At 42.3% G+C, this 23863-nt stretch overlaps 1 protein-coding gene across 4 annotated transcripts in view; it reads left to right on the forward strand.

Annotated features, from left to right (window-relative positions):
• Positions 1–1758: 1758 nt before the first annotated feature.
• The window catches only part of LOC112553888 (multiple PDZ domain protein-like), a 29125-nt gene continuing 7020 nt past the window's right edge, over positions 1759–23863 (forward strand). The window contains exons 1-4 of one of the 4 annotated variants that reach the window (XM_025221368.1): positions 1759–2736; positions 3051–5023; positions 18652–18783; positions 19253–20096. In XM_025221368.1, the coding sequence (XP_025077153.1) occupies positions 4407–5023; positions 18652–18783; positions 19253–20096 (1593 nt within the window). In that variant the 5' untranslated portion in view covers positions 1759–2736; positions 3051–4406. Of the gene's footprint in view, positions 2737–3050; positions 5024–13200; positions 13329–18651; positions 18784–19252; positions 20097–23863 lie in introns of those variants that run through there. The other 3 variants (XM_025221369.1, XM_025221370.1, XM_025221371.1) reach the window with 3 other exon arrangements.

Raw genomic sequence — 23863 nt, forward strand, 5'->3', positions numbered from 1 at the left:
AGGTAGTATTTTTAAGCAGGGTTCTTGCAGAAAAGTACTTTTAAACATTCTATAATGTGAATATATTTGTTTGGAGTCTAGTTATAGCTGTGTTTAAGGATATTTGTTTCATGTAAGTTTAAGAGTATTTATATAGACAATGCTTGAAAGTTTGTTACTGTTATTTTCATTTATAATTTAAACCAGAAACTGAGCATTCTACTTTTAATAAGAAGACTAACAGAGAATTAAGCAACCACACTCTCCAAGCACTACACAAGAATTTCTTACTTTGAGGATCATTTTGTAAAATTTTAGCTGTAGTTTAACGTAAATATCACTAATTAATGGTGCCCATATTTTACAATGATAAGCAAGTATTGGAAGGACAATTCTATCAAACATATCGAGTTGTATATCTACATATATCCAAACAACACAAATAGTCCAAACGATACAAAACAGAATTTATATGTACTGTGAAGACAAAGTTAATGTAAGAAAACTGTTCATCAGTGAGATATTTTCTCTCATAATGAATAAGATAAATGTACAAAGTCTGAAATGTCTATTCAGCATCATGGATTGCACATCACATGAGTTCAAACCCTAACTCTAATTTAAATTTCAATAGTTTCTCCACATTATCTCTTAACTCCCTTGATGCTTAAGTAGTCTTTGTGCATGCATGTGTGTTCCTTTGCGTGTTACAATTTCTATATATGTATGTGTTTCTGCGTATGTATCCATTTTAGTTTTTATGTAAGTAATGGGTGTTTGTTTCTTTTCATTTAAAAATTATAATATAGATTGTTCCTTTCATTCAAGCATGCATTTCCCCCCTTCCCCCACCCACCTACCGCTGACATTTTTTTCATTGTTTTTAAGGAAATTATTGCTGCATTAGTCACTTGAGGAATTTTGCATGACACTTCCTTTCTAGAGCGATTTTTTGGCACATGGAAACCTTGAATGGCAGTTGTTAACCTGCACTTCTGGCTTACTCTTCCCACACACACAAACACAAATAGTTAAGGACAATGTGAGATGGTGCGAATTTTGATACATGGTAAAGGCAAAGAAGAATGAAAGAAAACTGCTTGTTAGTGAGATTTCCTTGCAATGAAAAATACAGTATAATGTACAAGAAAGCACACTGGAAATGTCTATTATCCAATGTCATGATCAGTTGCAATCCATTAATTTAATCTGAATTTTAAAGTTTTAGTTTTTCAGTTGAATTAATTTCTCCACAACACATCTCTTAGCTCCCTGATATGTATGCTTTGTGGCTGCATGTACACTGTGTGTTTGTATGCATTGGTTTATGACTATGAATGTGTGTGTGTTTCTGTGTATATCTATTTAAGTTTACACATAAGAGACCAGTGTTTGAGCTGTTGCAATTAAGATTAAGGATTTGATTGTTTCCTTTCATTGGATGAAATTTAAATTTCCTTGAATGATGATTGTTTCCTGCACTCCTAGTATGCACTTTCCACCATGGAAACACACACGCACATACATGCATACACACAGGCAATGGGACAAGATCGAGGAATTTAGATGCCTGCTAAAGACAAAGAACATAAAAAAAAATCTGTTGATTAGTCGGGTATTTGCATCTTTAATGAAAACAAATGGAACATGGAAAAAAAAAAATTAAGCCACCCATATATGCATGCATGAATTGGTTTAATCCTCTTTCTATAGTACGTCCTACAACAGCATATATATCTGTAACATAAGTCTAATGGAGCTATTCATTATCATCCTAGCCCATGAACAATATTTATTGTGTTGTTATGTATATTTTGATTGGCTGGTTGATTGTGAATAGTAAATACTTATGAGACTTCAGTGTGTGATAGGTGCAACACGAACGCCAGACTTTTCGTACAGGAAGGATGCTGGTAAACAGAATGGTGCACCAACAACGACATTGAACTTTCCACCCTGACGTCGCCGTCACAGCTGCGGACTTTTTTTTTCCCGCAAAAACTGCGCGCGCATCCTATCGTCTGCTGCTCGCAACATGTTGAGACCACTCCAACCACTAACACTAGTGCTCAAACATATTATTTCGGAATCAACCAAGTTTTTTCAAACCAGGCAGCGAGTGGATGGCAGAATGGAGCAGTGACAGCATCCTGTGTGGCGAACAGATCGTTTGTGAATGTGGATTTCCTGTCTGAAACACCCGTTGGAGTGTTAGCGCTCCCCTGTTGATCCAGTTGATTCACAAAGAGCGTACGTGGCGGTTAACCCAGAACAAGAAACTGTACGAAGAAGGTATGCAGCATTCTGTCCCGATACCCGATTCTTGCTGTGCGCACACTGAATGGAAGAGGCGGAGAGATGATCGTTAGTGTGACCGCAATCGGTTTTATTTTGAAGGCTATTTCGGGAGGGGGTGGGATGCGTGCGCACGCACGCTTCTTCCTTATTTAAAAAAAAAAATGCGTCATTGTGTGATAGGTATGAGTAGGAATTGTAAGATAATTAAATGTAGCGAATGCACCACTTATTAAACACCGTCCAGCTGGCTGGCAGTGATCGGTGCACAGTTGCGCAGTTGATACATTTTCTCCCAGCGCGCCATAGCTGCAGCAAAATCCTTCCGAATAACGGGCACTTCCCCTACCCTCCTTTGTGAAAAGGATAAGTGCAGTAACACCTTTACTCCCGCCGCCATCCGACTGCTGAATTCTGAAACTTGATGTAGCCGCCCTGTTTTATGTGTATGCAGATGCTGATGTACGTATTTGGTGTTATATACACGTATATAAGGAGGATTACTTATTTATAACCGCGTTATGATGATGAGATTTTGTTCTGTGAGCCTTACTTTTACAGTACAAAGATTTATTTATTGCACACAAAAGTGTGTCAGTATATATACTGACATAATAAAGTTGTCACAATTTCATCGAAAATCACTATGGGCTCTGTGATGTAAGCTAACTATCAAAATTAAAGTCTATTACCGAGATGTTATGAGACCTTCCATCCTTCCGTCTACAAAACAATTCTGATACTGAAGTCCATGGTTCTATTTTCAATATTTACAGACGTATGGATAAGGTTTACAAGGCAGGATGCGTGTGTGGCTCACCCCGTCTGTGAAAGGATTCTTGCGACTGCACGTGACCCGAGACAGCGTCGCTGTACTGCTCGCTGGGCTCTGGTGCCGCTCCTCTTTGGCTAGAGGCGCTTTTCCAACTTCCTCTTCGAAAACTCGGACACGTAGTTCGCTGTGGCCCAACCTCTCTAAGCCGGCTTCCTGCATCTCGCAGGACTACACACCTTCACGCGGCAGAGGAGGGAAGAGCACGACTGGTTTGCCGAGAGAGCCTACAGTCGCTTCAGGGACCAAAGCGACGCTACGATGCTACAGTGAAGCGCTGCCCTCCTCTCGTTGTGACCACGCTAGCACTGCAGCCTGAGTTGAGCGTTCACATCCTTGATAAATGTCTTGTCAGACGCGATGTGCCTGCTTATTCATCTGCTAGAAACGTGGGTCCGATCTTTAGCATGAAATCGCTGCCGATGGTATAAAAGCCCACTAGGGTCTCCGCCTCCAACACGGGTGCCACAGCATGATAGTATCAACCTACTCCCCCTCCCTCCTCCAAAAGGCACCGCCCCAAGGAATCGTGCCATTCCCCTCCCTCCGTGCCTTGACATTTCGGTAGCAAGGAGTGTCGGAAGCGAGCACAGGGCCTGCTAACAGCGTCTGGCGCCGTGATTTCGGCGTACATCATGACTACTCGGAAACGTGAAAGTACTCACTGTACAAAGGTCTGCGAAAAACCAGCGAATGGCTCTCGGGATTAATAGACGAGTTAAAATGCTTTCGAAATATTTTCCGTACTTTCCACCAGAGGGCGTCAGCGCAGATGACAATCTGTCTTTAGCTGTGGATTTTTTTACATTGATAGCTAGAGACTAAAGAAAACGGACGGCAAAAAACTTGTGTTGGTGTCATCTTCTAAGACGCGTGTGCATTATCGTCCGCTGTGTGAATTAAACGTACAAAGTATTGCTGTAACAGCATTACGTATAAGACTTTTTTGTGAGGCTACAGTGCACGGCGTATGTTACTGTAAGCGCCTGGGATCAAAATTGGTTGTGTATTTGCTGAAGTAGTTTTCTGTCTATGTTGTGGCTAAAACCTGTCCGGTGAAGTTGACCTTCGCGGAGTCGCACATGTCCGCTGAACACTCATGGAATAGGCAACATGAACCTACAGTTGTGGAGAGGGAGTGGCGAGTTACCTTCATAGAGTTCTAATGTGTCATAATAGAATACTAACAGCGACTGTAAGCTTGATGGTTAAACTCTTTACTGGAAGCTGTTCATGCATGAGCAACTAAAATGGATACTCTGAAATCCTACTTTCAGCCGCATCTTACCCAATAATCACCATGTCCGAAAAGGCAGCGGACGTTGGAAAGATGGTCGGAAAGAGAGGAGGCGAGGGCTGGGGTTGTCGGACGGCCCCCTTCGCTCTGCGTCCACCTTCCCAGATGGATCTGCATAGCGGAACAGGGGAGGACACCTATTTCCTGACCTCTGACCCGCTGACCTCTTTCACCTCTTTCGACAAGGGACCGAAGCCGAAGTCCCAGTCCGACTTTGCCGCTAGCAACAACACGTTTTGCGTCGCCACAGCGACAGGGACACTGGGAAGAGACTGCACGCGCACTCCCCCACCAACGAAACCCCCCCGGAAGGATCAGATTTTCTCGGTCGAGCTCCTCATTCACGGTAGTAACGGAGTAGGAGTAGAAATCGATGCGATACCGATGTCCAACAGGGAGAGAAACAGCAGCGATGGTGTAGCAGATGGTAATCGCACGACCTTGGCCTCGTCTCCGCCCCAGGGGCTGGGCTTCTCGTCCCCGGGGTCAGGCTCCGTCATGAGAGTAGTGGCAGTGACTGAAGGGGGTACTGCCCACCGGGATGGAAGGATAAAGGTTAATGACGAAGTGATCGACATTAATGGGAGATCCCTTCTGCGAGAGACAAAGGATTCCGTCAGGTAAGTAAACTCTTGCAAGATAGATGTGTAATGATTATATCATTATCACCACGCGCACATAGTCACTCGCAATCTTTCACATTTACACACGAGGGACGTAGAGGAGGGTGTTTAAGAAACGGTAATGAAAAGGAACACCGAAGTCATTCTTTGCTTCCTTGTTCGTTTACTGATTTAAAAAAATATCAGATCGTATGTTATATACTGTTATATTAGCTTCAATCCACGTGGGTAGGAAGTCTGTCCTTATCACGTTTTTTCCCTTTCTACAGTTTACAAATAGATATGTACGCTAGTTAATAGAAATAACTAAAACTGATTGGCAATCAGTCATCCTTAAATCTCGTGATTTTGTTAAAATTTTTCTTTTTTTTTTTTTTTTTTTTTTTTTCCCCATTTCAACAGGCATATGGGAGGTAGATTTGTTCCCTCCCCTCGAGATGTTGAAACAAAATAATTATGAACGTTTAGGTTGCATATTGAGTACTGTAAATGCATTTACAATAACAGAAATATTCGAAACACATGGAAAGGACAATTACGATGACGGACAATTTGTGACCAATGACCTCTTACCGTTTGCGTGCCTACATCGCGTCCTAGGGAGGAAGCATTTACATCTTTAAAACCTCATGTCACCTTTTCTAAATTTAAAACAAACCTACACTCCAAAAGATAAAGATTTTTGAGATTGACAAGAAGCGGATACAATTTTTTTTTTTTAAAGGGAAGAGACAATATGCGTTACGAAAGTATTGCATCTGATGTCTCTGTTCGTCAGCTTTGGCACTGATACAATTATTCATATTCCATCCTCTCCTTTAAAAAAAAAAGCCCAGTCCAGCTGCGTCTCTTTAATAAAAAAGGCGCTTTAAAAACACAGAGCTAAGAAGCTATTGGATGCGAAAAGGACAGCTGGCATTATTAAGCAACAATACACATGACAGCTGGCACTGTTACAGCAACGCTACATACACAGGACAGGTTTGAGTACTACATTCCACCTTAATTGTGTGGGAGGTTTATATGTACGATCATTTGACGCGCCGGAAAAAACTTGGGAACTGATGTTCTTGAGTTTGATGGAAGCTTACAAGGTGATATATGCTAGTTGAAATGCATGTTTTGTCAACAAACAGCCTGTAAAACGAAATACAGTCTTTCTGAAAAAAAATTGCCCTTGTTTCATGCCACTTAACAGTCAGCACGCACATGGCTTTGCACTCACTTTTTCTTTTCATTTTTTTTAAGCAGGAAGAAATAAATTACTAATTCTTGGTAAAAATGAATTTGCCAATTAAGATATAGAATTGCATTACAAGCTTCAAAACATTCTTTAACTACTGGCATAACGTTAAGATCTTCCAGAGTTAAGTATTTCAGATGGTGGAAAATTCAACTGAGCGAAGCAGCCATTTTGAGCGCTCTGATTCATCTAGGAAATTCTCACCCATTGGCCACACTGAGCGTGAGTATTCGTCTCAGCTTGGCAAGAAGATAAGAACTTTAAAAAGTGTTACATGAACAGCTCCAGTGCTGCGATACATCCATATGAACAAGTATGAAATAACTAGCAAAGACGATCTCGTTTTTTTCACGGTCGGTAGGTCATTTTGTCCCACTCAACATCGTTCGCTTCTGCTAGCTTCCGGTCTTCGCAACCCGAAGGACGGCTGGAAAAGTGCTTAGAGTGTAGGAGGGCTGCGTGAAACAAAGAACTAAAAAAGACTTTTGGCAAGAGACATGCGCATCCTGATAAAAAAATTTGACTGGATCACAGTAAACAGAGCCGTGTGGGAACGACGGAGCCTTGTGCTGCCAGTGCTTTGAGCTTTTTAAGACCTCCTTTAAACCCAGCACGAAGGGGAGCTGTCGGAGCGCTGCCAGCTCCACCCAACCAACCTCTTACATCATAAAAACAGTTAAATGTCAAGGACACAGGCGATGTTCTTACAGCTTTTTTTTATCCTGTAGATGTATTGGCAGAGAATTGAGAAAGCTTTTCATTCAGTTAATTTCTATTCTTTCAGAAAAAAAAAGATAATGACGGAATCTGCTTACGACATTAACAGTTTTCTGCTGTTTCTTTCGTTTGTGCTTTTGAGCCAAATGTTCATCATACATTGTTAATAAACGTAGTTTATGCGTTGGAGCTACGAGAAGAGAAAGAACTTTTTAGTAATGAGGATGGTGTAGTGTTAGACACAATATAAGTTGCATTTGAAAAGTCCACGAAGTATGGACATAGAGAAGCAAAGTAATAAAATAGCAAGGCACAGTTTACGAAGAATAACATGGTTTTTTATATCTCAAGATTTCTTGTAAACAATTGGAATGCTTCTTTGACATTCATAGATACCTCCTTACCCATTGATAACAAATGTACAGATAACCCATCTTTATTTTTTTCTGGAATGATGCGCAACATATGTGCTATTTATAACTTGCTTACAGGGTGTGAAGCCGTTTAGACTGATATTTATTTACACGGAGAAAACCCATCTTTCTGTGGATAAGAAAAGCCTTCAAGATTTACGTCGACAGCGTTTTATTATTTCATTCAGGTGAAGGATTTACAGCAGTCCATGTTATTACGACACTGCTAAAAATGTTAGCAGCGAAGAATTAAATTTCTTGTCAACATGGAATATACATACTGTGGTACGTGTAAGCACTGATTTTCCGTATCTCAACCTGGCCATTTTGTGTTAAAAAAAATGACAAAGGCTTTCATACCAGGATTAGCTACCAAGCTGGCGCTCATCTGGTTTTTTTTTTTTTTTTTTACTCCCAGATGTCTGGGTGCCAGAAACTCTTCATGAACAGCTTTGTGTGTTCGTAGCCCCTGTCATTTGTCATCTTTTCGCAGAATACAAACATCAGAAAGTCTGGTTTGTTGCCTGTCTCTGTTACCTAGAATCCATGTTGTCACAGTCTCGATCCTATGGGCGGTGACATCAATGTTTCTGACAACGCACTAGTTTCTCCTTCATCAACGATCTTTGAACTGTTGTGTCTGATATTATCAGTCCTATAACATAAAAGCGCGTTCTTTCTTTATAGTCATGCTTGACGATATCCTTCTGTAGCTTCGGCCGTCGCGGTTGGAGGAGATAAGAACTGGGGGCCGAGTTGAATAACGACTGTTTAGATTACTAGCCCTTTTTCTCACCCACTGTATTCCGCACACTTTGGCAGATGGCATTAGTGAACCTAAATACAGCACTACCTTATTACAGAGTTATCTCCGGCTCCAGACCAACCCGTTATAACTATTACATTCAATATTGACTTTCTCTCGCACGCGAACCCATAGAAATCCCGCACAGATAAGCGCTTTGCCAGGAAAATTCACAGGTACCTGCAATTGTGCACTATTACCATATAGTGTGAATTTCGCTGTTATAATTTGGAAAATTCTTGTGCTTCCAAGTACAGTTATTCTCCAAATTATATCGATTGTTGCTTTAGCGCTTCATCTTCTTCAATTGCGATTCAGCAGTACGCACCCTTTTCCCTTTGGTTACCTTTATCAAAACAATACATAATCTCGAAATCATAAAAGGAAAATTCTTTGTTAACAGTACCTGTGGAAGAAATTTTCATATATATATAACTGTCTCGGAGATGCTTGCGTGAAATATACCCGTCTTGGTACATACACCCACATTATGTAGACATAAATCAACACTCTTTCGAATATAAATCTGTTTTCCGTTCACAATTTACAGGTGTTTATTTTTAACATCTTCCAGCCACTCCCTTACAATGTAGATATACTTTTAAAGGTTGCTTGCTATCGAAAGATTAAAAAGAGAGAGAGAGACGATTTGGCTTTTTTAGAATTGCCCAGCAGGGCACAGAATTGGCTGTCTCCATTTCCCTGCCACACCCATCGGAATGTTGGGACCAGCGAATGTGACTGGCACACAAAGCACATCAGCAGTCTTGCTATGACATGAATAAGTTCCGATGGACTATAGAGAGCCGCAACACATATGGCAGCCAGACACAGGTGGTTGTTTCGCTTTGAGCCACAGATGTCTGTGGACAGCTGCTGAAAAGGCATCAAGATACAGAGAGCTTGTGGTTAAAGTTGTCACGAGCATTCTAATGCCTCTTGGAAGTTTATCATGAATAACATAATAGGTTACTAGTAAAGACAATGTGGTGCCGAAGTTATTTTGTTGAAGAAAATTAACTTAATGTTCCATATAGTGAACCGACATATTAACAGTTATTACTCTTCATCAAACGGAAGAGTCCCCTCTGTTCGCTTTCTAGAACCCTTGCTTCAGTTAGACATTGAGATAGTTCGAGAAGCCAGCTGCCGCCCCTCGTGCACTGGTTGCAGTGACATAACAACAGGCAGACGGCAGGAACTGCGGAGAGCTAAGATAATATCTCCGGGGTAACATAGTCGGAGAGCGTGCGACATCAAGGGGCTGTGCACCTCTTCCTGTTTTCTTTCTCAGAGGTATGGGCGTGACCTAAAGGGCATGACTACTGCACGTTGTGCTTGAGTCGAAGGAACAGCCTGAGGCATGGACGTTCCTAGTAGAAGGAAGAGGGCATGCTGAACTGGTTAAAGGCCAACACGAGTGCGACATTTTTTCTTTATGATCGGGCTTAGTTCACTTTAAAATAATAATTCCCAAAGTATGAATACACATTATCCTTAATTTTCAGATATAGGCCTTCAAACATCGGCAATCTCAACTGCCACTGGGAAGACAGAAGAAAATTACTCTTCTACGCTGGAGAGTTCCATTGCGCATAAGTAGTATTTGTAACAGCATGAACTTGTATTACTGGACCAATCAGGGTCATTGCGGTCTATGATGTATTACTGAATTCTCTATTACTAAGTGAGCGCATTTAACTTTGTTTTTCCATTTGTATTATTGTTAAAAAAATATAAATACATTTCAAATTTGCGTTTGTTTAAGATAAACTCTTGTTTATAAATTATTTTTTCGGCGATTTTTACTGAGCGCTTGTGTTGGCCTTTAAGACAGAGCTTTACGTAACGCCTTCGATAAAACATTTTAGTTATCATGTGTGTAGAATGAGATATTTTTTACTCATCCATCTCTGGCAGGTCTGCTAATTTGTTGGAGCTTGCCAGAAAAACAATTCCGAAAGAAAACATTTTTGTTGGTGTTAAAGGATTAAGCCAGCTTTCGCACATAGTTGAAATGTTAGATGCATAGAGGTCAGAGATTATTTGACCAATTATTTACTTCGTGCTTACATCCTTTAAAGTTATTATCTAGGGCAACATAATGAATGCAGAATAAAGAGCAGGTCCAAGCGTTTTAACGTGTGTGGTTTTCATGGCCTCGTGGTGGTTAAAAAAAAAGTTTCCTCCTTTACTCCTCCCACTCTATCCCTCCCCTCTCAATATGCTCAGATTATGTCTGGTAACAAATGCCGCTTAAAGCTTTGGTTAGAAAATTAAGGGAACATCTATTTATTTATGATCCAGTCTTCTGAAGATCTCGCAAGTGTTGATTCTCGTCAAGGAGCGAGTCACCAGGTTCATGTCCATTAACTGTTTGGTTGTTTTATTTTCGGTTTTTTTCACACTTTGTGCATATTGATTAGACTTGCAGCTATGCTTGGGCTTAAGCAGATGTATTCAACTGATGTAAACTGTCTTTCAGTGAATTGCTTTCCGTGTCGTGTGCCATGGCTTACTTCACTCCTTGTTCCAACGCTTTGAACGATATAAAAATAAGAGTACAGACTAGGTTATGAGATTAAAGGGCATTCGTATTTGAAAGAATCCGTATTCGAACAGCTGGCGGCTTAACAACTCTTCTTTCCTCACTTAAGTAATGGATGGGTTCTGCAGCCTGGCTTGTTTACACGAAGTCCATGCCTTTGTCTGAAGGCGCTAAAAACTGCCGGATCTTGTGCTGAGCTGTACACAGTCATTAGAAAAAAAAAGCGCCCTACAAGTCTATATGTGCACACATATCTTCTGTTAATGTGTTTCTAACTGAAAGAATGTGCAATGACGATTCGTGATATGTTCATTATTCATGAAACTGTCTCTTGAGAGATAAATTACTGAATTTGTAATTCTTTCACAAACTTTTTAGTAGTGTCCAAACGACATGAAAAATCTTTTCTTCACCATCAACTATATTGTTGCTACAGTGAACTGTAGTTTTACTAGCAGCAAACAATCAAATCGTGTTATCAGAACAATGCCTGAACATAGCTTCGTTCTGAAGACCTGCAGACCATGAAGTTAAAGAAAATGACAGAACATTGCTGAAGATGGTCCTTGTGACAGCGGTGAGCCAAACAACAATGATGAGGTGAAGGACCCTGACCTGGAGTTGGGGGTTTATAAAGGCCGGTGCGAGCTGCATCATTTGATTCACCACTGCAGTGAGAAGCCTGGGTTCAGATCTCGCTTTGGGTCACTCTGTGTATGTGACACCTGTTCACACTGCCAGCCGTCTGGAAGTACTTCGGTTTCCTCCCCTCTACATGTCCCCTCATAGTGCGAAATACCTCTAATTGGAAGCACCTTTCCGCCACAACGAACAAATCAATCCATCATTTGTTTCAACTGCGCAAAATCCGAAAAAAAAAAATCCCTTCCACACAAAGCTTCCAAATTAGCTCTGACGGCTTGCAGAGTGGCAAAATAAGGCCAATCTCTGGATGAAAAGGAGAACAAGTAATTTAGAAAACGAGCTTTCGTAACTACACCCTGTTTTTGATGCTATGCTACACTCGTAGGAATTAAGAATAGAGGAAAACAAGGCATTCCTATTTTTCATCCTTTTTTCAAATACCTCCTGAGAGAAAATTATAGGAAGCCTGAAATGATCCGCCCGCTGACAAAGTATAGAAACAATTTATAGAATGAGAGACGGCTTTTCTAGGTTTCATGGAAATTAGACGCCAAACAATACCGAGAACAGAAATCAAATTAGGGGAAAGAGGAGGAACTGTCTTTTGTACCCCGCTTTTTCCCAGGATGCACTTCAAGGGAATGACGAAAGAGGAGAAGGAAATTTCATCTTATACAGATTATGGAAATGTTTGGGAGGTCATTTCTGTCGCTGCTGGACTGGAAAATAACAGTGCATTTTCTGAAAGCTCAGTAATATACGCTCATGAATTTCTTATCAGAGCCTTTTCGCTCTCTAACTGGTAATCGTAGACATGTGTTATGGTCGGGGACTGTACATTTCTAGCTCAGCATGGCTCGTTGAGTGAAGCTAATGCACGCCTGTGAGCAAAAGTGGGGCTGGTGGCCAGTGGCATGCAGGGCAGCACGCGCGTGACTAATTAAGTAATCACACGCTTTGTCACGCGTCGATAGCCTTAATAGGCCGCGACTCCAGGCAGCTAGGGATGTAATAGGTTAACTGTACCAGGGATATGGTTTATCAAAGGATCGTTAATTATCGATTCGGCCATGAATCATCTTCTTGCCGTAGGTGCATCAGGTGCTCTTTTTGTCTTCGGAATTAGTGTTGTTAGTTTCAAACAGCGCAAAGGTCCATTGCAGTGATAAGCTAAGAATGTTTGTGATTTGTAAACTCTTGCTTTCAGTCATATTCATCTTCCCACTCCTGCACATTACCCCAAAGCGAATGTGTCTCTTGCCCCCCCCCCCCCCTTGATTTTTTTCCATCTCCCGACAGCCAAAAATACAACAGCGCTACATTTCACGCGAACTATGACATTTTACAGATCCCTTTCTGCCAATTTCCGTGCTCCTTGTTACAAGGATTACTACCATCGTCTCGAACGCCTATAGTGAGGATACCCTTCATTCACAGGCGTATACTCTCCTTTTAGAGGCAGATACACATAGTCATCATTACTGAATCCTTAAAAGATATTCATTCGGTGTTTATTCCTAAATAATTTTTTTCTCGATGTCTTTGTATTTACTCCACTAATTGGGCTTACCGTTGATGGAACTGTGTGAACTATACAGATGAAAATAATTATGTGAATAAGTAAACGCGTTAATCTGGCTTGTGAAGGAGATAGTCTACTGTCTACTGAGTGTCAGGCTGGCACGGGTACTTTACACCTTTCCCCTGCACAGTATTTATGTCAGACGAGGGTTATTAGCCTTATCTGTTAGTTGGCGTTTGCGGAAGGAGGAGAGAGTTTGGTGCGTGGGGTGGTGGTGGTGGTATTGGGGGGGGGGCGGACCACGTGAGGACGTTAGTGCCAGATGAAGTGGACGAAGATGGAGCCCAGGGCAGCCTGGAAGGTACCAACGATTGGAATGTCAGCGGTATGCCTGCTCTTTAGGAAAAAGGTAAACTTTACAGGTGAACGGAGCAATTACAGCCCAAGCGACCTAGCGTGGCTTTCGTATTTTCAGCTTTCCTTTTCCTCTTTCGCAAAAATCTTCGTGGCCGCTACAGTGCGCGCCTTTTATACGCTGGCATTTTAACTTGTAATTTCAGTCTATGTGCGGAAAGACCATAGTGCTGGCATTTCCAAATCGTGTTAAGTACTTCTTTCCTGCTTTCTTGTAAACTAGAGCTTTACTTGGGGCTTTTCTTCTGTCAGAAAAATGCGCAAATGTTAAAACATTTTATCATCTTAGACAGTTATCAGCACTGCGGAAATGATAAATCAGGTGGGACACGACTAAACCTTATTAAATTCCAGAGGAGGCTTTAAACATTTTAAAGGAAAACACCTTTAGGTACCAGGGGAAGGTAATCCATATTCCTGCTGCACATCACGATGAGTGGCACCTTAGCACCTGTACCACTTATCGGAAACTTTTGACGGGCTCAGGAAAGACACGCACCTCTCTGGGATTCGGTTCCTAGGAACATTCTGGCAGCGAAGGGAGTTAATTCTTGACAGCTCGTCCGCATGTGGCAACGATTGTAAACAGACGCTGGGCCGTCGGTTAGACGACGCTGACAAAACTTGCGTGAGCTGCCATGCTGCATGTGAACAGCACGCCTTCCGTTCACATACCTGCTGCTGTGGGTCAGCCATGAAATGTGTACAATACAGATGTATCGTATCACAGATGTATTGTATTGTATCAAGTTTGCTTGAACCCACCACGCGTCCATCAGGACAGCGGCTGTTACCAACATGTCGCGGTCATTATCTTGGCACCTGGTAGTCAGTGAGCCTGGTCTAGAGTGTTTTAACTGTACAAATGTAAAATAACTGCAGTAAATGTTTGTGAAAAGTAAGGGAATGGTTGCATCTAGGATTATATATAACTTTCATCGTAACAGCGTAAAATGTTTTGTGGTGAATGTTAGGAACACATTTTGTGTGGGATCTTATTATTCTAATATCAATACTGCGACAGGATGGAGATGACTATAAATGCATCATCAGTTTGTGAATGATTAATAACGATGCCACATAAATTCATTTCAACAACTGTCTTTTCTAACTGGGCCGTGAACAATCAACTGAGTTATTTTCAGCTCTATTATCTCTGTCAACATTGTTCGGGACGAGTCTTTTTGCATTTACGCTAGCAGTAAACCTGGCGGTCACAGGTTATTGTGCATGCATTGATATCCCATTATATTTGTAAAAAGGTTTGAGTTTTGAGGACAGCTAGAACAAACTGCAGCTCGAAAATTACAATATACATGCAGTAAATCATTCAGTCGATGCCTCATCGGGTGATGCCAGCTGGTGTCGATCTTTAAAGTGACACAAGGTATAAAACGTCAGGAACCGGTAGCTTTTGTCGGTTACATTGATACCTTTGTATCGCCATACTATGTTTTCTCGACTATAGTACATATTTGTATCACAATGCTATGTGTTCTAGTTTAGTATAATTTCAGAACATACGTCTTCCTTTGCTTTTTCCTTCCTTTTTGCTTTAAATGTGATATCGCAGTTTGAACAAGCAAATGTTAAAAGATATAGTAGACCATAGAAAACGTCTTGTTAGAAATAAGGTTTTAGTTTGGGTAGGGTTGGGCAAAAAAAAAAAAAAGAAAAAAAAGAAAGAGCTGTTTCTAAAGCCAAAAGCCAAAAGAAAGCTGTGAGAGAAATCCTTGCTTTCAGTCGACCTGCTGCTGCATTTATTAAAACGCCGTGAATTCAGCACTGACCTACACGCAGTTGTTTACTCAGACTGGGAGCCTTGAACATGGAGCTGAGACCCTGCGTATACTGACCTAAAATAAAAGCATCCAATCGTCGAAAAGCTACTGCAAAGGTCTGGCGTGACCTGCATTGTTTGTCGGCAAGCTTACTCATAGGAATAGGTGTTGCTTTCACCCGATAACCTCGCCTCATCAGCCGCATCAGCTCGCATCCTTGGCAGGCGTCAAGAGAAGCATAACAGTAGCTTTCTTCAGCTCGCCTCCCCAGCCCCTCACACACTTTTCTTTCACGTTCTTACCCAGTTTGCACGTGGGAAGCAGCCATACCTCTTTGTAATGTCTCACCCAGACGATTGCTGTTTGTGCTCTCTGATAAACAAGCACGACCTCTTTTTTCAGGTTGTGGAGAAACACCAAAGGAAAATACTATGAAAAACGAAAAAAACAAAACAAAAAACAAAACAAAACAACAACCACGATTTGAAAAATAGCCAGTGCGGTACTTAGACCCCACTGACATGACCTCATGTTTCTTTACCTCAGGGCATCTTTGCCACCGCTTTGTAATTGCAGATCCATGGATAAAACACTGGACACCGCTCTGTAACTTAGGAAACGTGCTTTTCCTTGAGTTCCCCAGGTTGCTACAAGACAACGACTCACCTCACAACTACGGACCCTCGTGTAAGAGTTGCGAGTCTGAAAAAAGAGAGACAATGAAAACAGTTTCCCAGTCTCAACGTAGTAGGGGTTGACCATGACATTTCCTGCACATGCTGTTGTGGGGCGTGCGTGCACCTGGCCGCCGTCTTTTGTGTCGCTGTACCTTCATGCCCATGTTACACGTGTGTCTCTGGCAGAGATGAGACAGGGGTAGCCTTCTTTAGCGTAAAACTTAAAACTGAAGTTTGCTGGTGTTCTATGGTCAATGATTATTAAGGTAGCTTGTCCGCTAAAAGATGCACTTATCAAGCTTTTCACATGCTTTTCTTCGACCATTTTTTAATTTCATAAGACTAATAAAATATCATGGACTTAGAGTGAAGTTTCTTATTCCTTTCGACCATAATAAGGCATTGAAATAGTTCAATTTATTAGATTAACGCATATTAGATTGATAGTTGTTTACAGGCGAAACTTCCTTGTCTTAAATGTTTTTTTGTCAAAAAAGTTCTCGATGTCGCGGTTTTAGTTAGTGTTTTGGGGCAAGTTAGTGATAAGGACAAGATATATCTTCCTCGCCACTATATGTAAACAAAACAAGGCAAAGAAGGTTTCCTGTCTCCAACATCAGAAGCCTGGCTTAGGAAGTGCATGTTAGGGTTTCTATGTGCTTAAACTTGTTTTATGACACGATATTGCTAGCCTTATGCCGAGCATCAGCGCCAGGAAACAGGGTTTTTTTTTCTTTCTAAAATATGGTCCCCTCACCTCTCCATGTTTGATGTTGCCAGCTCTCATGCATTTCCGGTAGTGATTTGCTCCACCACTGTCCCCATGCAGTCCATATAGCTCTATACGAGTGGATCACGTGGTGTGAGCTTAAACCACGCCAGCCCGCCAGCCAGCAAAATCAGTGAAGTATTTTGAGGGAGAAGATGTGAAGCAAGCTCACAAATAAAATAATTTACGTTTGATATTATTTGTGCTAGAATCTACATATCGTTTAAAATAAAATGCTGATTGCTAAATATATTCATGACATTATAATCATGCATGACATGAACACGATTTGGAAAAAATCCTGCTACGAAGAACTGATGTAGGATAATAGACTAGTTTTGAGTACATATCTAATGTTTGTGCCGTTTGTAGGCCAAAAATGATGAAATAGTGAACGCTTTCTTCGGCTAGAACTTTGCGAATAACGAACGATGGCCATGTCAAGTGAATGAAGGGCTTCACTAGTCAGCAGTATGATGTTAACAGGTCTTCAGGCTCCACGGCGTGCTCATGTTTGTGTGCAATCATTGTAGCATCGCCCATCAGACCCACAGCTCGTGGCTGCATTGTCTCACCTCCATCATGTCTTACTGCACATATGTTTCTGCGTCAGTCTGGAACTAGCTTATATGAACAGACTAAAGCGGCCTTGCACTTCACGCTTGAATAGCGAGGAAAGCAAATTCATCTTGATGTTCGGCTCCAAACAACAAAGAATGACTGTAACCCGCGCCGATGTGGCAGCTGATTATTTGAGTTCGTTTCCAAGTCACAAGCCTGTTCTTGCGGGTTTTAAAACACGTATCTCGGTTTCGGTTTTTGCCACTGGGGCTCAGCCTCTGACACAAGATTTACATTCAGCGTCTCGCCAGCTTCTCAGATGTCTTCAGTAAACCCTGGGCTGCACGTCCCTCAGCTGATAAGGAAGTTAGAGGCCCTGACTTAGGGATGGGCGAAGAAAATGCATTCACTGTTTACTATCAACGTTTCCCTTATTCACTCTCTTTTCCCATTCAAGACTGGTTGTTGCCATATCAGAACTAACCTCTTTGTGCAGCATCTGAAGGCTGGTATGACTGACATTACTGCCAGGTTTCGCTCTCTATTTTGAGACTTAAGCAAACTACATTTTTGCCTTGTAGGGTCGACAGATGCTCCTATTTCTGGAGCTCATAAATCATACTATAACCGAGATCTTTCATCCTTCTTGCGACTGAAGCAGAAAAGTATTGCCTGCGTGGCATCAGTAGCATCTCAACTTCTAAAATATAAAATCATGTCGTCTGGTTCATTCATTTAGTTGTATGGCATAGTTATGGAGATTACATTATCTGTAACTTTTTTTCTTCTACTAGTGCTTCTTGACTAGAACATCTGAAGGAGACTACATTCAATGTCATTTGTGTAATACAGAGTTCATCGAACCGTACAGTTCAGCATGGGACTCAGTATGGCTTCAGTCCAGTTGTATTTGACTACTCACTGGGGGTTCCGTGACACGTGGGGCGTCGGAGAAGATTGTGCCATGAACTGTTCTTGACATTGTCTTGTTTTTCCGTAATCCGAGATGTCTTTATGGATATCGGGCAGTCGTGACCGAGGGAAGCCTAAACACGACGGACAGACGTACAGCTTTTTAAAAAATATTAATTTTGTCACCTTATTTTACCAATATCTTTTCCTGTAGTTGATATTTGATTAGTCAGAATCCGGTCTCAAGCACCAAAACCAAAATGTAAATAAGAGAGCGATTTTAACTGTTCTGTATATTTTAGGCTAAATTGTAATAGAGCAATTAGAAAGTATAGTGTGAAATTGGTTATGCTGCATGTTTAGAAATATAATATGAAAACTGCGGGGACAATATCAAGTAAGCTGAGATTATATACGCGTGTGTGTGTGTGTCTGTTTGTACCTGTGTGTGTGTGTGTCCATTTACGTATGCTGAATGCCACTATGTACACAAACCTGTTTTAATCACTTTACGTGGTCGGACGTTAAAAAAAGGCTTAGGGCAAGTAGCAGTTTGAGATGAGTCGCTAGCATGGCAACTTTACTGACCCAGTAATGAGTTGCCAATAATCTTTGCAGACAACTTCTGGCAGCAGCTGCCTTATCTGGTCACGTGGTGATGACACTCCGCCGCCGGCGCCGCAAAGCGGCACCACCCCCACCATTGCCAATCCGTCACACCCCTTCCTTACAGGAGTCACCTGCACCGAGGTCAGTACATTTTTTAAATGTAACTTGGGTGATAAAAGTAGAAATGTCATTATATTGTTTTCAATATTTTGCACACCACAAAATAAGAGCAGACTCAGGAACATGACAGAATTACTGTGACAGAAAACACCGCGTTCAATAAAACCACGTACAACTGTATACTAAAAGGTAGTCGTGTACAGAAATTGTGTACTGATTTCATACATTTACTTAATACTGTTAAAACAGAATAAGCATTTATTCATTAAAAACAAGTGTCTATATACCTACGTGTGTGCATGGGATGTGTCCGTAACTACGTATATATGCGTACACACATGCAAGCACGCATGCGAACATATGCATATGAGAGAGTCTTCGTGGCAACAGTTGGGTTAGCTGAGTCAGATATGCGAGTGTGATTAAGAATGCGCTGGCTAGAGGGTAAACAGCCACGACATGTTGAAACGACGTGATCAATATCGCACAGGCGAGCGTCGGCTGAACGGCCATTCCCCACCAGCGCGCTGTCCTTCTCCACCACCTGCCTCACACAGGACTGGGCCGACACCAGACGTGCCTCTACCGACGAAGACGACCACTTTCTTCTTCAGCACAACCGCCCACACATGTCCCTATCAAACTGCGAGCTAAACGACTCTTCTGACGACGTCTTCGCCGACTGCTCAACGCCGTCCGACCGGGTCATCTACATTAACCTGCCCAGCCCTCGCACCAACCTCCGCCGCACCACCACCAACAATAACACCATCATCATCAACAACAAGAACAACAAAAACAAGAGAGGTCGAGAACATGGCAGGACGAGGCGAGAGCACGACAGGAGGGGGATGACAGCAGGCAAGTCAGTGGACAGCTTGGTGAGCTTCGACGACGTCAAGAACCGATCTCACAGTTCCTCCACTATCGAGGATCTCGTGCAGTGGACGGTTTCGGACTCCAAGGAGGGCGCTGGTCGTTATGCAAGGGACTTGCAGTTTCATAGAGACAGGACCCCCAACGGCTGCCTGGGGGGAGAACTGAGGCGCCAGAGCTCCACTTCCACTCTTGTCGGGGATTGCGGTAGCCACCAGGGCAGCATGGAGTCCCTCAACGGACCAGTTGGGGTCCGCACGAACGGTCACGGGGCTAGCAGTGTCACTCCCATCAGAAGGCTGGTGGAGCGAAACTTGCTCAAGAATCATCAAGACTTCTATGTCAGCCATCGCCCAGAGACCGCTTCGCCTTCCACTGTCAGTCTTGGCAGCTTTGGAGTGTATGATGGCGCCACCAGTTCCTCCTCTTCGTCCTCGTCGCCGGTTACATCAGGCAAGGTGAGATATAGATATATATGTGCGTGTACATGAGTGTGCGTGCGTGCATGTGCGTGTGCATGCGCGCATCGTATGCACGAATGAATGTTCTAAAAAAAATGTTTAGAGAGATGGCTTCCTCCGTCCTCAGGAAACACAAACTACTTCCGCTTAAGGTGCTAGCTGCCAGGCTCAAATGCAAACAGGATGGGAGGCTAGGGGGTGGGGATTGTGTAGGTGGAGATAGAGTGGCAAGGCTGTGAGGAGTGCAGGGAAGTTTCCACCAGAGTTTCATCCCATGGAAGGCCAAATCGTGCAGAATATTAGTGTTTCACCTTATAGCTTCCAGCATCATGACTTGCTACCAGGTGTTTGAGCAGGTAAAGGGGTCAACTTGCCCTTTTTAAAATTCCTCGCCCAGCTGGCTGCTGGCGCCTGATGCTGGCACGGCCCGCCTGTCGCTTCCTTGCACCTGATGCTGTGTAATGTATTGCCTCAGCTCGCTGTTCCCATAGCTGCCCGCCAGTCGAGGTGTAGCTTGTGAAACGGTAGTAGCAGGCCGGTGCACATTCAAAATGTTCTGAATAGACCAAAACTTCGGTTTTATGGGGTTGTCATCTCCAGACCGGCATCCATCATTTATTATTATCTTTTATCGATTGCATTTGCTGAAGATTCTTCACGATTTTCACCAGTGTTTTCCAGGAACTTCCGTTATGACAGAAGGTTAATAACCACAGAGCACTACATTTCAATCTAGTACTGTAGTCTGGGATTGGAATGCTTTACTTTTTTGGTGAGGAAGGGTGGTGTGTGGGTGGGAGGAAGAGAAGTGATTGATATAGTTTGGAATAATTTGAAAATACTGTAGTTAAAGGTTCATGTAAGGTAAGGTAGCAAATAAAAGAAAATATCTGGGAACACAGTAAAAGTCCTGTTAGAATCATTAAAGATTGTGTCAGTGAACCGTTTAATTAGAAAAGGTAAGGTAATCGGATATATAGAGACCGCAGTTACCTCAGGTTCACCTGTTTCCTAAAGGAGCCACCCGCTTCTTGAGTTGAGATTTTCAAAGCATTTAAATAATTCACGTCTTATGAACACAACCAAGTGAGTAAATTCTGCTGGATGGGTGGGAACAGTGATCATTTCTTCACGGGTCTCTGTGAAATCCTACTGAAAGAGTCTCTAGCATGGAGAGCTTTGTTCATTGCTTAACATTTGACAACCCATGGGGCGACTGCCTTCTCAGTTGTCTATAAGAATGTTTTTCTCGTGAGAATGTCAAGGTGCGAAAACCATCCATTTCAATCTCTTTACAACAGCCAGGCGTTCTTACGGTCCCCAGGGTTTGGTTATCGTTCTGAAAAGATTTTTGATCTTGCGATCAGTGTTGGGAGAGTAGAGTACCTTATAGGAAAATGTTTTTCTGGATCTTTCTTATGACACTAGTAAAAAGGACCGCTGTCTATACAGAAAGACGATTTTCAGACCCCTGTAATATGAAACGGGTAGACATACTTGCATTATTTGTCCGTACCTCGCTGAATCTTCCCTATCCAGTTGAGTGGTTACATTGCTTTAAGACACTATAACACAAATGGTATAGCGAGACATTTTCACATCTTATTTATTTTCTCTGAGCTCTGGCTAGTCATTTAAACTGCACTGACACCATCGGTCACATCATTCATCACTTTACTCGTGCTAACGTCAGTGCCATATATACCTGTGATATTTTCATCAATCAAGTTGACTGAACATCATTTCCTCTGCCCCTTGCTTCTCTCATCGGCATGCTGCATGAGAAGAGCGAGCGGGAAGCATCCCGTTGTCTTTCAAGACTCTTCAGCGGAACCATCCCATGGGGAAGAAGTGCAGTGGCACGTGAAGTAGGTGACGGGTGGAGGGTGGTTTTAGGGTGGAGGGTGGTTTTATTACATAGGTGGGGGGAACTGGCAGAGTGTGGAAATCAAAGGCGGAACTAAGCACCTGGCCTGAGCGTCTGCGGAAGGTCGTTTTGCACGTGTGTAATGACTGACATCATATGATGGATGCACTTGGGAGCCAAAGCTGTTTTTTTACGAGCCTTATTTTTGAGGTCTTGAAGCGAGCTTAGTAAACATGCGGAAGTCAACGTCGTTGTTGAAGAAGAGTTCGTCGCATGTTCAGAAGATTAACTGATAAGACTTTAACTGGACCATGTTACGTGCGATAACTTCTTAAAGCGGTGCAAGCTTATCTGAAAATAGTTTCCACTGGTGATAATAAATATATTTTCATATTTTCGCTTTGTTTTAAAATCTAGACTTTGTGGAATACTGGCTTCAGTTGATGTAAAATACTTACTGCTGGCAATTTAGAATAACTGCGTTTCTCCTTTGTTACCGGGTTGGGCAGCCGCAGAAGTGAGCTAACCGTCTAGCAGAAGGAGTAGGGCTGGAATGTCTGAAACGACGCCAGGAATGTGCAAGGGGTCAGACCAGTACGAGTGCAGGGCAGGGCAGGGCACAATGGGGAGGTAGAAGATTGTGGGTTGCGGCAGTGAATAGTCAGTTATTTTATCTGTAGTTCGGATGACTTTAGAGATGACTGATTATGTGAATAAGAGTAACTCAGGTAGCGTGGAATATATTACACAAACATGGATTAGGGACTCAAAAGGAGTCTCACGACAAAAGAGCAATTTTTAGTCAAAAGAGTTTTACTGAAAACATTTTTGAATTGAACGAAAATACAGTGAACAAAAAGCATTCTCTTCAAATTCAACTGCTTTTTGGTTTGACTGCATCGCCATTTTTCGCGCATACGTAGTTTTTGCTATTTGCTCTGAAGTAAATACAGGTGAATTAGCTGTCCTGAGACATGAGGGACGACTTTGGACTTTCGTAATTGTATTTTGTGCTGTTCTCCGAATTCTTGAGACGAGGTGCATATTACTAAGATTAATAAAAACGCATAGTCGAATGATCTTTACATCTGTTTGTGAAAATAGGTTGACCAGCGTGTAGGCTAAGCCTAAAGAAGAGCTGAACATGGCCAGTCAACCCTCTTTCTCTTTGTGTAACATTTAGCGCCGTTCCTGTTTGCTCCAGAGCGAGTGGCTGCCGCAGTTAACTAGCAAACGGAGCACAGTTTGGCATTTTTGTCCAGTTGGAACTGAGGGTTCATTGGCGGCTTCCTGCTTCTCGGCAGTGCGTGTTAACAGCCAAGCCTGTGTGGGACGGGAGGTGGATGTGTGGGTGGTCCGTGCCAGACGTGGCCATTAGTGTCTCATTCACACACCCACGCTGTTCTCAGCGACAAATAGTTTGTTAATACACATTCGAGTGCTTGTATTAAATAAAGATGTTTGCTTCCAAATTCTCTGTCTCTCTTATTCACACCTACAAACCCATTCACCTACCGAACCCACCAAGCGATTTTTTTTGTTTTTGTATATCAGCTGAGTGACAATTGAATTGCTTAATTGTTAGGTTTGTTTTCTTAATGCCTTCCTTTCTTTCTTAACCAGAAGTACTCAGGAATAACTGAACGATCTCGGCGATCATATCGAATAGTTGTCATTAATCATCCCATTATTACTCTTGTTGGGTGGCTGTTCTTCACACTATAATGCGAGGCAGCAAGCGAATGACTAATGGCCTTGTCAGAGAGTCAACAAGGAAACTGTAGCAAAGGTGTGTTACTGAACTGAGTTGCCAACTGATTTCGACAATAGACCCAGCGGCATACCACGTGATTAATGCCGACTTTCGGCTAGAGCGAGGGATGGTTAACTGCAGGCG

Source organism: Pomacea canaliculata, linkage group LG13, assembly GCF_003073045.1.
Source record: "Pomacea canaliculata isolate SZHN2017 linkage group LG13, ASM307304v1, whole genome shotgun sequence".
Taxonomy (NCBI): domain Eukaryota; kingdom Metazoa; phylum Mollusca; class Gastropoda; order Architaenioglossa; family Ampullariidae; genus Pomacea; species Pomacea canaliculata.